The sequence below is a fragment of the Sinocyclocheilus rhinocerous genome, unplaced genomic scaffold (genome assembly GCF_001515625.1).
Source record: "Sinocyclocheilus rhinocerous isolate Xijiao unplaced genomic scaffold, SAMN03320098_v1.1 scaffold3930, whole genome shotgun sequence".
Taxonomy (NCBI): domain Eukaryota; kingdom Metazoa; phylum Chordata; class Actinopteri; order Cypriniformes; family Cyprinidae; genus Sinocyclocheilus; species Sinocyclocheilus rhinocerous.
The window spans coordinates 70,791-84,795 of record NW_015662578.1 but is presented as its reverse complement, the minus strand read 5'-3'; the positions used below and the strand labels follow the sequence as shown (position 1 = coordinate 84,795).

At 41.9% G+C, this 14,005-nt stretch overlaps 1 protein-coding gene across 1 annotated transcript in view; it reads right to left on the bottom strand.

Annotated features, from left to right (window-relative positions):
- Positions 1-6,651: 6,651 nt before the first annotated feature.
- LOC107728083 (extracellular calcium-sensing receptor-like) overlaps positions 6,652-14,005 on the bottom strand; it is a 25,010-nt gene continuing 17,656 nt past the window's right edge. Inside the window, exons 5-6 of the mRNA XM_016538157.1 lie at positions 7,716-7,839; positions 6,652-7,565 (exon numbers count right to left, since the gene is read on the bottom strand). Of these exons, the coding sequence (XP_016393643.1) occupies positions 6,652-7,565; positions 7,716-7,839 (1,038 nt within the window). The remainder of the gene's footprint in view (positions 7,566-7,715; positions 7,840-14,005) is intronic.

The following is a 14,005-nucleotide window of genomic DNA, read 5'->3' as shown; positions in this document are numbered from 1 at the left end:
CATGTTCCAATGGTGGAACAGCTAGCAGTTATTTAGCTGAGGGAGCAACACACCCAATTCTCAATTCGAGAAGGGGGCTCGACCTGCAGCATGTTCCAAAGCTGGAACAGCTAGCAATAATTTACTTAGCTGTGGGAACAACACACCTAGTTCTCAATCCGAGAAGGGGGCTCGACCTACAGCATGTTCCAATGCTGGAACGGCTAGCAGTAGTTTACCTTGGCTGAGGGAGCACAAACCCAGCTCTCAACGAGAGGGGGCTCGACCTGCAGCATGATTGTAAAATCAGAAGGGTAAGCATACTGCAAGCTAGCCAAACACTCAGCGCATCAGGGAGGCAGAGGAAGGGCCTAATTCACCTGACGCTGCTGGTTCCAGGCGCTCTGGAGAAACAGAGAACTCACACTTCTCAAGTGAGAGGAGAACTCCGAATTCAGAGGAAATAACGTTGCTCATTCCAGGTAACCCTTTGATAAAAGGGGAGCACTGCTCAAACTACCACGAGGACAGCCCATGGAGCGAGGAATCCAACTCCTCAGAGAGGATTAACGCTCGAAAGAAACATCATACTCACAGTAACCCTCAATGGTGAGGGGGGCGATGCTTCAAAAGGATATCCTGGTGATCGGGAAAAACCCCTCAGGGCGACCCAGATACGGTAGACCAGTCAGGGTAGCATGAAAGCGTAACCCCAGCCCGGACGTCCAGGAAATTTTTCAGTGACGCGCCGGGGGCCTGATAATCACAAAAACTCCCGCAGAAGCCTGTGTTATGGCCGCATAATCCAGGAAGTATGAAGCCGAACCGGCTTTACTTACCTTCTGGACATATATCGACCAGTAAAAATAAACACTGCAAGTCGAGCACCCAGTTTCTGAACCCAGCAGCGGGGGTGCCCACCGAGGACCTACCCTAGAAAGGGACAGAAACACACAGGTCCCGGGAAACACTGCAAAGAAACTAGCAGAAGGGTTATACACACAACCACCAGTTCATTAGATACACACATACATATATTTATATATATATATATATTTAGACATGGATCGTACTCACCCACCATGGCTCCCGCGTCGGAGCTCTGTCCGGAGAAGCCTCTAGACCGGACCATAAGTAAGTGTCACACAGGGGCTACCGCACGTTTCTCTTTGTATGTGCTGAAGGAACTGTCTCAACAGACCCTTAGTAGCAACACCCTGTTAAGTAGGTATCCAGAGGATACATAGGAGGAGTGGTGCCCAAGGCGGAACCGGGGTTTTAAACCACTCAAAAAGAGCACGAAGTCTTTGCGCGTAGCTCTTACCATACAGGATTTTAGAAAAGTGGGCAAAGCATAACGTGCACACTTACCACTTATGTGGATTTTAGAAAAGTGGGCAAAGCATAACGTGCACACTTACCACTTATGTGGATTTTAGAAAAGTGGGCAAAGCATAACGTGCACACTTACCACTTATGTGGATTTTAGAAAAGTGGGCAAAGCATAACGTGCACACACTTGAATACCGTTCTAGGGGTTCTCGTGGCACCCTGAAAGAGCAGCCCATAGATAGAAATAGCGTATCCCCAAACGCTATGTCTAAGGCTATAATGCTGGAGTGGCTAGCAGTAAATCTGTAGCTGAGGGAGCAAACATCCAGCTCTCATCGAGAGGGAGCTCAACCTACAGCATGTTCCAATGGTGGAACAGCTAGCAGTTATTCAGCTGAGGGAGCAACACACCCAGTTCTCAATCCGAGAAGGGGGCTCGACCTGCAGCATGTTCCAAAGCTGGAACAGCTAGCAATAATTTACTTAGCTGTGGGAGCAACACACCTAGTTCTCAGTCGAGAAGGGGGCTCGACCTACAGCATGTTCCAATGCTGGAACGGCTAGCAGTAGTTTACCTAGGCTGAGGGAGCACAAACCCAGCTCTCCCGAGAGGGGGCTCGACCTGCAGCATGATTGTAAAATCAGAAGGGTAAGCATACTGCAAGCTAGCCAAACACTCAGCGCATCAGGGAGGCAGAGGAAGGGCCTAATCCACCTGATGCTGCTGGTTCCAGGTGCTCTGGAAAAACAGAGAACTCAACTTCTCATGTGAGAGGAGAACTCCGAATTCAGAGGAATAACGTTGCTCATTCCAGGTAACCCTTTGATAAAAGGGGAGCACTGCTCAAACTACCACGAGGACAGCCCATGGAGCGAGGAATCCAACTCCTCAGAGAGGATTAACGCTCGAAAGAAAGCACCATACTCACAATAATCCTCACTGGTGAGGGGAGCGATGCTTCCAGAGTGTGTCGACAGAGACACACTAGTTGAGTGGAGCCCAAGGAACCGGGGTCTAACCAACTCAGAGAAAGGGAACGAGATTAATAACGCGTAACCCTTACCATACAGGATTTTAGAAAAGTGGGCAAAGCATAACGTGCACACTTACCACTTATGTGGATTTTAGAAAAGTGGGCAAAGCATAACGTGCACACTTACCACTTATGTGGATTTTAGAAAAGTGGGCAAAGCATAACGTGCACACTTACCACTTATGTGGATTTTAGAAAAGTGGGCAAAGCATAACGTGCACACTTACCACTTATGTGGATTTGTAGAAAAGTGCGCAAAGCTTAACGTGCTGCACTTATTTTAGAGTTTTCCAAGCATCTGTTTACAGATACCCGGAAGTACTGGGCCAAACGGGAGAGGCAAGCTCAAATACAACCCTCAAAGATGAGGGGAGCACTGCCCGAGACAGCATTTACACAGGAAGGTTCTCGTAATGCCACCTATGCCTCCCGCTCGATGCCTCAGCAAGAGGGGATATCCTGGTGATCGGGAAACCCCTCAGGGCGACCCAGATACGGTAGACCAGTCAGGGTAGCATGAAAGCGTAACCCCAGCCCGGACGTCCAGGAAATTTTTGCAGTGACGCGCCGGGGGCCTGATGATCACGAAGGCTCCCGCAGAAGCCTGTGTTATGGCCGCATGATCCAGGAAGTATGAAGCCGAAACCTGGCTTTTCTTACCGTCTGGACATATATCGACGAGTGAAATAAGCACTGCAAGTCGAGCACCCGGTTTCTGAACCCAGCAGAGGGGGTGCCCATCGAGGACCTACCCTAGAAAGGGACAGAAACACACAGGTCCCGGGAAACACTGCAAAGAAACTAGCAGAAGGGTTATACACACAACCACCAGCTCATTATATATATTTAGACATGGATCGTACTCACCCACCATGGTTCCCGCGTCGGAGCTCTGTCCGAAGAAGCCTCTAGACCGGACCATCAGTAAGATGGTCACTATGAAGCCATAGAACCAACCAAACCTAATAGGTCCAGTATAGGAGACTATAATGCAGGAAATTTCCCACCTAACCTCGGTCAGGTGGAGAGATGGTGGTTACAGGGGAATTAGGAAGGTGAAGATAAGGGCAGATGTAAGACCCCCGAAGGAAATGAGTAGATACTGAGGTATCACTCTGATCCGGACAAAAGCACTGACGCCCTGTCTGGATCACATCCCTTAGGTCTTTTACTTACCTTCCTTTGACCCGCGATTCTTCCTACCCCTACCCGCGGGCGGGGGAGGAGCGCGAGCCGCGACACTAGCCTTCTGAGCCAGTCTCTGATCCTCAAACTGAGACGGGCTAGGACCCCTGGGTTGTTCGGGCTCAGACCTGGACTTCTATCCCGGTCTTTCAGCCGGTCAGCCTGATATGCTTGGAGCATCACCATCGTGTGCAATGAAGCGACAGCCCGACCTGCTGCTGCTGCGTATGCCCTGGCATCCGAGCGAGATGTCAAGGAGGGGAGTCTTAGAGGATCGTCTCACCCATAGAGAGATAGCTGGCCAGCGTCTCTCTATAGGGGCATCTTCTCATAACCGCTTTTGCGCATCGCCTCGATGTTGGCATAACTTGTATGCTGGAATCGATGGATGCGTGAGGAAAAAACGGCCTCTTCCATTCCTTCTCAATCTTTATATGAAAAACAGGAAGAAAGGAAGGCTCACCTGAGCTGGAGGGTTATGGCCAGAAAAATAACGTTCATCGAGATATTTCGTGACGTCACTTTCTTCACCCGCTTTACGGCAAGTAAAGCCTCGCCGTGGCGCGATCCATAATTTCCAAAAGCTCATCATACGCAGGGCAGGAGGATTGGGAAGGCTCAGCCTCAGCTTCTTTGCCCTCCTCAGCTATTTCCTGCTTTTGTTGGGCTGATCCCAGCAGAGCAATGGCCCCTGAATCAGACAATGTTAATGAAATAACATCATCCTCCAGCGGCTCAGTCTCGTGCACAGCCGACGATCGCGAAAGGGAAACCCCTCTTCAAACTCATCGGCCAGATCCACCTGCGATCCCCACGAGCTCATTCCCTTCCGTGCCTCAGCTGCGGCGGGTCCTGAATCGCGGGAAGCAGATGGCTGCGCCTCTTTCCTCGAAAAGAGAGACAAACGAGAGCGGAGCTTTTTTTCCTTGGAAAAAACGCTCGCAGTGCACGCCGATTGCCCCCTCGGAGACATCGCGTGCGTGCTCTTCGCCCAAACAAATAATGCATAGATCGTGTGTGTCATCAGATGTTAAACAACGTCAACATGGATGCACACATCCTTAAATGCTTTGCTAGTGCTCATAATGAGATAAATAGAGATCGCTCTCTTACCACAGAAATGCACGCTTCAAACAAAACAGTCAATGAAGACGAAGAAGAAAATGATGTGTGCTCCCGGCGCCTATTTATACTATAGTCGCACCGGTAGTGACATCATGGCTGTCGCCGGCCAACGAGTTGGTGTTTTTTCAATGTATGCTTCAGACACGGGTCACGACGAGGCGTTCCCCATAGCGACCCCTAGAGGACGCAGTTCGAAGTTCCCATGAAAGGGAATCCGAGCTGTGGGATTTACGACACGTAAATTCACTCTCTCCTCCCGAAAGACATTAAAGTAAGTTTCCGGTGAACTGGAAGAAGTGTAGACTAAACTTTAAAGTTACCTACATATGTGTATATGATATCAATAAAACATGTCGTCAAATTATAATTGAATGGATTATTATTGCCACTTCCATAGACATCGGTGTGTATTTTACTAACTATAAATTTATTGTTTTACTAGTACTTATGTGTATTTAGATGTCTGAAACCTAAAATAAGCATTAAATGGTTGAAAACACTGTGATAATATGACAAGCTAGCGTGTCCGTCTCTGGCTCAGCGCCAGGAAAAGCGCAAAAGCAGATTTGAATTTTGAATTCAGCAGTTGATCACGTGACGCACTGAACGTTCTAATCACACCTGTGTGATCGTACGCTCCAGGGACCAGCCTAGAGTGATCACACCGGTGTGATAGTACGCGTTAAAGGGTTAAATTGTTACATTGTAAATTAAGCTATATTTAAAATAAATTATGAAGAATTAATAGTCTATATAATATTACAAGCATGCCAATACACTGTAAAGAGTTCAGTAATATTTCAAAGGATGTCCCTATCCCTCTTAACCACTTCTGATCTTGTTTGCTTTTTACTGAACAGCTTCATCATGTTTGTGTTAGGTATCCCTGGAAAACTGCAGTATTAAATGTAAATAATTCAAGCTTCAGGTTACAGATAATAAAAATTGAAAATATAACAATGAACTGTCAGACTTAAGGTTTATTATGATACATGGCAATCTAAAAATGGGAAAAGTATTTAAAATACTTTATATCAAGTGAAGAAGTTCCTATCACAGCAAACACCTATCAGAGCCACAGATGCAAACAAACGTGGATTATTTGGATTGCTACTATCTCTTAGGATTCATAAAAACCTGAGGTGAATGGAGTTTAAACCTAAACTCTAAATTAACCCCGCTATTTAAGCGCTGATCAAATCGGCGCAGAAGTCATGCAGCGTTATCCAGCCTTATGAGCTAGATTTGCTAGAAGACGATAGAACAATACTCACCCTGAAGTTGTCGATGTAACTTAAAACATTTAACGCCCTTCTCCGTGAGATGAAATTAATTTACAGTAATCCGGGGAAGTTCTTGTAAACTGAAAAATTATCTTCTCCTCTTGTCATTTTGAAAGCTCTATGTAAGGAACAATGGCTTCCGGCACAGCACCGAATGTAAAAGCCACCTGAGGAAAAACACGGAAGTGACCGTGCATAGAGTCCATTGTGCGCAAGAGCAGAGATAAACTGATAATAATCATTAAATAATTATTATAATAAATAATTGCGTTATGTTGTGAGCTTATGTTAGATTTTTTAATTGCGTTGTGTTGTCCGCTTATGTTTGCTTTTTTTTATTTTGTTGTGTTGTGAGCTTATGTTTGCTTTTTTAATTGTGTTGTGTTGTGAGCTTATGTTTGCTTTTTTAATTGCCACCGTACCATCCTTTTAGTGTTTATACTATATTGAGAAAACATCCTTTGCTGTGTTCTCTGTCATTTTCAGTTGAACTGTTCCTCATTTGTTTTAATGAAGCAAGAAAAAAGCATAATAGAGGGGGAACTCCTTTACTTTTCTTATGGGTTTGTTTATAGAGTTTGTCAGGGTCAATCTGGACACATCATGTACAAATGAAGTATGCAATTACTATGACATTACTTGCATTTAAATCAGCTTCTTGAACAATTAAATGCCATTACATTTATGATGTTAATAATATGTTATTTTCTCTATCAGTAGGATTTGGATGGAACTTTTCCCATCATATGTTGTTTTGTATTTTGTTCAGGCTTAAGTAGGATGATGTAACATTTAGGTGCAAATATGCAGAATAGTAAACCAAAACTTGAGGCTAAAATAGCAAAAATCTCCACAGCAACAGTAAATTTTCCGGGAGAACTGACATAAGCTGGTATAAATGTGATCCATACAGCACAGAATATGAGCATGCTGAATGTAATGAATTTGGCTTCGTTGAAGTTATCAGGCAGTGTGCGAGCCAGAAAAGCCAGAATGAAGCACAAGACAGCCAATAGGCCAATATAACCCAGAACAGCAGAGAAACCTATTGTAGAACCCAGACTGCACTCAAGAATGATAGTTTCCTTATAATATTTCATATTTTTGTGGGGAAATGGAGGAGATATTGTTAGCCAAAGCACACAGATAAGAACTTGTATAACTGTAAAGGCAAGAACGCTGAGTCGTTGTTGTGCAGGCCCAAACCATTTCATGACATCATTTCCTGGAAGTGTAGCCTTGAAGGCCATTAACACAACTATTGTTTTCCCCAGAACACAGGAGATACAGAGGACAAAAGTGATTCCAAATGCTGTGTGACGCAACATACAGGACCACTCACTGGGCCGACCAATGAAAGTAAGTGAACAGAGAAAACACAGAGTCAATGAGAAGAGCAGCAGGAAGCTCAGCTCTGAGTTGTTGGCTTTTACGATGGGGGTGTCCTTCTTTCTATAAAACAGTATGGCCACCAGTGCTGTTAATCCTACTCCAAAGAGTGAGAAAAAGACTAGCACTATACCCATAACTTCTGCGAATGACAGGAACTCTACAGCCTTTAACACACAATTATTTTTCTCAGCATTAGACCAGTATTCCCCTGGACACTGCTTGCAGTTATTTGAATCTGAAAAGGAAGTTAATCACTGTAGTTAAAATATGAAAGAAAAACGGTTTTATTTATGAGCTCATTTGCTAAGACATTGCTTGCAGAAAATGTAATTGTAGAGGGAAAACACATACAAAAAAAGGATCTGTGAGATGAGATAAAGACTACCTGTCTCATTACTGATTTCTCCTTCTGCACATGGAATACAATCATAACAGCAGACTGGTCTTCCTTTCTGTGCAGCTTTCCTAGTGCCTGGAGGACAGCTTTCACTGCACACAGACCTTGGCTTCTACATAGAAATATACATTGTACATAATTATTTAACGGAGTGCCTATTTGTGTAAATATCCCACTTTGCTGGCAGAGGCTATTAATCAGAGGCTACAAACGTAAATTTCGTCTAACAGTTAGGGGGGACAATAAACATAAAATTTCTCAAGAGCAGTTTTTGAAGGGGACACAAGCCAAGTCAAGCCAAGTCACCTTTATTTATATAGCACTTTTAACAATACAGATTGTGTCAAAGCAGCTTTACAGTATCAAAATAAGAAAATAGTGTGTCGATGCAGCAGCGGCAAGGAACCAAAACTCCATCGGTGACAGAATGGAGAAAAAAAACCTTGGGAGAAACCAGGCTCAGTCGGGGGGCTAAAATTGTACTTGTAAGGATATGTATACACAGAGGAAAGCCTTACTACTATTAGTGCAGCAGGGAGACCGTGCCAAATTAGACAACTTCAAGCTGTTGTGGTCCCGCGGCGACAGCGGTCGTGTCCGTTGTAGACATTTCTATCTGTCACAGTGTTGCCAAGTCTGCGGTTTTCCCATGGAATTGTGCTACTTTATCACTGTTACCGTGGGTTGTTTTGCATGTCCGCAGGTTGAAGCGACCCCAATAACGTGTATTTTAGTCCCCGGAACGCGATTTTTACCGGGGGACCCCCTCGAATCGTGGTTAGTTTAGGCTAGTTATGGCCTAGTTTTGAGTAGCAATTGGGTGGGTCTTGTTGTGAAAACCTGGCAACCCTTTCCGTCAAGCAGATAACGTTATTATTGCTAACATAGCGACTCGTCGAAAAATACTTTGGCATAATTTTTATTAAAGAGAAAATAATCAATTCATCCGATGTTTAAGTGAATAAAATAGCCTTGACAACCTTACTTACTGGAGTTCCACAGCTATTGACTCACCGGACTTGTGTGTAGGTGATGTAAAAGAGGAATACAAAAGACACATAACAGACAACAGGATAGGGCATAGGACGTACGTAGGATACCAGTTGTCTTGGTATATTTTGTTTGAATTGTTCATTTAAAAAAAGGAAATAAAGTGTGATGTGAGTATTTAACACATCATGTGTTAATCGGAGTGATACAAACCTTTGTGACTCCGAACACACACACAAACAAACAAACAAACAAATAAATAAATAAATACATAAATAGAGTGGAATAGGAGTTTATGTGGGTGTAATTAAACAAGTAACTAAAAAAGTAAGTGTCCCTCGTGGGTTGACCCGCATAGGACTGAATGGAATTTACAAAAAAAAAATTTTTTAATATATGTATTATTAATATTATTATATACAAAATCTAACACAATGAGGTAAGGATGCATACCCAAATGAAGAGCTGAGACTAACACTCACACACACACACATACAAATGTAGACATACTCACAGAGAAACACATTATAACATGAATGATGTTAATGCTGGGAAATTACTTTTTTTTTTTTTATATTGATTTTTAATGTCTAAATATACATTTAAATGCATAAAGAAAAATGAAGCTTCAAATTGGACTGTTTGAATGTTTCACTTTTTTGTTCAGTTAAGAATCTCCATAGGGATCCTATAGGCCCTTCTAGTGGCATTGACCATAAAATGTAATTTTATGTAATTTCTTCTCCACCAGATGGCATCAGAGACACTCTGTGACCCAGTCCTAAGTGGATTGGTAGGTTTTTAAAGGGGTGGTTGATTGCGATTTCACATTTTTAACGTTAGTTAGTGTGTAATGTTGCTGTTTGAGCATAAACAATATCTGCAAAGTTACAACGCTGAAAGTTCAATGCAAACGGAGATATCGTCTTTTAAAATTCTGGCAGTGTAATGCCTACAAAAACGGCTCGTAGGGACTACAACGAGCTACTTCCTGGGTTTGTTATGTCACAAACCCAGAAATGTACATAAACTTCTCTAAAGCCACGCAACATGGCCCCGCCCCCTTTGTTGCATGTTCCCGGGGACGGGGCCATGTTGCGCTGCTTTAGAGAAGAGGAAGAGTTGTTGCCATGCCGTCAAAACTAGGGGTGCACCGAATTGCATTGCTTTGGTCATTGGTACAGGACTTGTTGTCGGCCCTTCTGAAGACTCGGATCCAAAAGTACCCACTGCTTTTTCTTTTACTGGATGATTCGTCGCGGTCATTATCTGTCAATCAAAAAAGAATTCTTTTGCTGCTCTTACTGCTGCCAAAAAGGTTGTTTTAAAATTGTGGTTGGATTCATCTACCCCAGTTAGATTGACGTAAATGTCATAATTCCTGGACATTGCCCTTTTGCAGTGTACCACAGCCAAAATACATGGTGCCACCAGAAAGACAATACAGGTTTAATAAATAAAGATTCAAAAAAAAAAAAAAAACTAGGGGTGCACGAAAACATCTATTCATATATTAATCACAATTCTGTCTTCTAGTGATTGTAATAGATTCACAAGTTTCAAAATCATTGTTCTTAATCCTGTCCCTCGCGCCCCCCCCTGCTCTGCACATGCTGTGCTCTGCATATCTCTCTTTCTCTCTCTCTCTCTCTCTCTCTCTCTCGATCATCATCTCGTCAGCTCCAATAAACTGTTCCAAATTCCAATTATACACTTTATGTGTATGGACAGACAGATATTTTTTCCACATAGCTATGAGAAGCATTAAACATGGACGCACGTGCGGTTGCCGTGCTGTATTAAAGCTTTAATCAGGATAAAACTGTATATTAAAAGCTAACATAAGCAGTAGCATTTACAAATAACAGCGTATCTAAATGTATGAGACAACAACAAACAAAAAACATACCATTAAGAGTCGTACTTGCACAGGTTCTGCGCGATCCTCTTCACTAATATTCTCTGCGTCTCAATCGGCCTCAAATAGAGTGATGGAACTATGATGTCACTTTGTAGGCAAAAACCCGGAAGCGAGTTAGCATTTTAGCACTTCCGGTTCCATCGTCCCAGAGTCAAAGTTTTTTTTTGAATGGGAGTTTGGTTAAATCCCCTAAAATAAGGTCCGTGGATCACACAAGCTCAAGATACTTTCACGTTTTATTCTGCGACATAAAACACACCAGTTACACCCTACTCGTGATTTTTAAAAACGGTTACGTTTCTTAAAGACGGTTGCTAACAAGTTGCTAAATGGGACTACATGTGCTGTCGGAGACATTAAATGTCATCACGCTGAACAGTTTATCAATTTACAGTATATTCCAATTGTAGTATCATTTATAGTACAATTAATTGTAGAATAACCAATTAATAGTGTCCCGCATTTTATATTGTTGTTCGACAAGGTTTTTTTTTTTTTTTGCTTTGCCCCGAAATGCAACACAAGTCTTTGGATGGAAGATGCTCGTTTTATTGCTTACTGATATAAAGACTCTGGGTTCGTACCATAAGGTAAACTCATATGATTACTCCATGTAAACACCACATTTACCGGCTTATGCCGAGTTCACACTGCACGATTTTCAAAGACGTCGCATCACTGTTGGTTTCACACTGAACGACTATCTGGGGTAGCGTTCAGTTGTTGCTGTGTTCACACTGCACGATGGAACGACGACAGGAGGTTACTAAAATATTCATATTAATCAAAGATTTATTCACTTTTAATACACTTTATTTTGAAATGTACAGAAATATGTGCTTTTACATGTCCTTTAGTTATGATTATTTCATTTATTCACTATACTATTTATTACTAATGTCTCATTTCAGTTTTAGTTTGGCTCTTGTTTTGTATTTATTCCAGTTTATATGAAAATGTCCATGTAGCGTGGATTAAAATTCATATACGGAGTAAATCCTTTTCACTGAACGTGTTAAAAATAAGTTTGAAAAGTTGTTGGAAGCATGGTGGTGGTGACGTTGAAAGCGAGCGACCGTGGTGCTGTAGTTCGTTTATAGCCTAAGTGACGCTTTTATTTAGGCTTCAAAATTCATAAAAGTTATATTATTTTGTGAAGATTATCTCGATGGACAAAACAAAAGTTTCATGAACTATGGTTGAACACAGAGCTTATTTTTTTGCGATAATCCAAAAGCCTATGGAAAAATCCAATTGGCTTTTTGTCGAGGGGACCAGTGCGATGCTAACAGCCGATCCGCATACAAAGTGACGTCATAGTTCCCCCACTCTATAGATAAGCAATATTGAGACATCGTTTACAATACAACCGGAGCACATGCCACTGAGCTGAGGGGCGTGACGATTAGACGCACACTGACAGTTTAGCAAATCACAACACACTGAGCCAGCTAACCAATCTGAGCCCAATGCATATTTCTGAGGGAGGGGCTTCATAAAAACAGGAACTCATCGGAGCGTTCAAATGAGAAGGGACAGAGCGGTGTAGACTAAAGGTAAGTTATGTTTTTTTTTTTTACGAAGCATTAACACATGTTAGACTGCATCCCATAAACACAATTAAGCCTAGAAAAAAAAAAAAAACTCAACCACCCCTTTAACAGAAAAAGACTGATTTTCTTTTTTGGTGAAATAATGTAAACAAATTGCTGCAATCAACATCTGATCCTCCGGCGGAGATCCGAATAAAACGCTGGGACCGACATGAGACGAGCCAGCAGAGTCATATATAAAAACTAATATAAAATATAAAAACTAAGTTAAATTTTTCTTTCTTCTGTGTGAAGTTGTGTTCGTTTGTTTTAATTTCTCCAAGAGATTCTCACAGACAGGCTGCGTGAGCCTCAACTGGCGCGACCGTGTTGTTACTGTTGATTATCCATTATCAATTGCGTTAACACCGAATGTAATAAAATCAGAATTATTCTCGCCGAAATTTCGGTGCTTCCCTAATTAGATGCTTTAATCAGATTAGTTGTCCGGTCTGGCAAGTTAAATTATCTTCTTTCACTTGCCCCTTAAAAAAATCCAGTTTGGTTCCAAAACGCTATAAATCAATTTTGATTAATTTGAGTAAAAATGTGTTTTCTTTACAAAGAAAGTGGCAAGATGAAAACCACTATTTTTTGTTTCAAACTTTCACATAGCATCTTCAGATTATAATAACATAAAAAATTGAAATCCAGATTTTGATTTTCAAAGATTTGTTATAAAAACTGATAATTTCCCCCCCAAAATGCAATAAATCCATTGAATCAATATAAAAATTATTTTTCATATTGAAACTGTTGAAAATTCACAACAAAGTAAGTTGATCCACATATGACAGCCTCTGATCTTGGTCAATACTAATCTCATTAACCCTTTCACTGATGAGTTTAAAATATTCTAGCGGTCCCCCCAGAGTGAGTTTTTTTTTTTTTTAGGCGATGGTTATTTTAGAACGTTTCTCCTTACTGTTTCCATGGCGACGTGTCATGCTTGTCACGTGACACACCGTGGCCACAATATCACTGTATGACGGGGTCGCTTTTATTTCGTTTTTCCTTTTTTATTCAAAATATTCATAAACTTGCTTACCATATCATCAACTATCTGACATTATGATTCACAAATATGTGTAAATTAGTGTGTTTTGTCGTTTAAAAACTGCTCTAAATTATCTTGATCATGATCTATAACATGAGATGGGCGCCGCCATGTTTGTTCGCGCTGCAGTTCAGAGAGTCCTGTCAGTCGGATTTACAGCACGTAAATGTATCAGTTTCTCCCGAAATACATGTAAGTAAGTGGCCGGTGAACTGGGAGAAGAATAGAGTTAACTTTATTTATAGTTATTTACACTATGTGTATCTGATATTAATAAAACACGTCGGCAAGTTGTATTTGAACTAGGGGTGGAACGGTTCACGGAAAAAAATCAAACCGTACGGTTCTCCACACACGGTTCGGCACGCGCTAGGACCGCGGTTCAACTTAAATCTGACAACGCATCTGTAATATGGTTTGCTATAAATAACAGGTAAAGCAAACAGGCTTCGGCTAATATATGTTTCTGTTGATGGATGCGCATTCTGGCTTCCCAATACATTACAACAACAGCGATGAAAAAAAAAAAAAACAACGTGGACAAACCGTTCACTCTTGTTCAATGCGAATGCCGTATGATGGAATATGAGCAGTCATTTATTCCATCATCACCCAGGTGCTGCTGATAGCATGCGTGCACAGGTGAGACCTGAACAGCACACGTTGATATCTGTGTTTAAACTAAACTCATTTAAGCTTTGCCAGTTTAAACATTTAA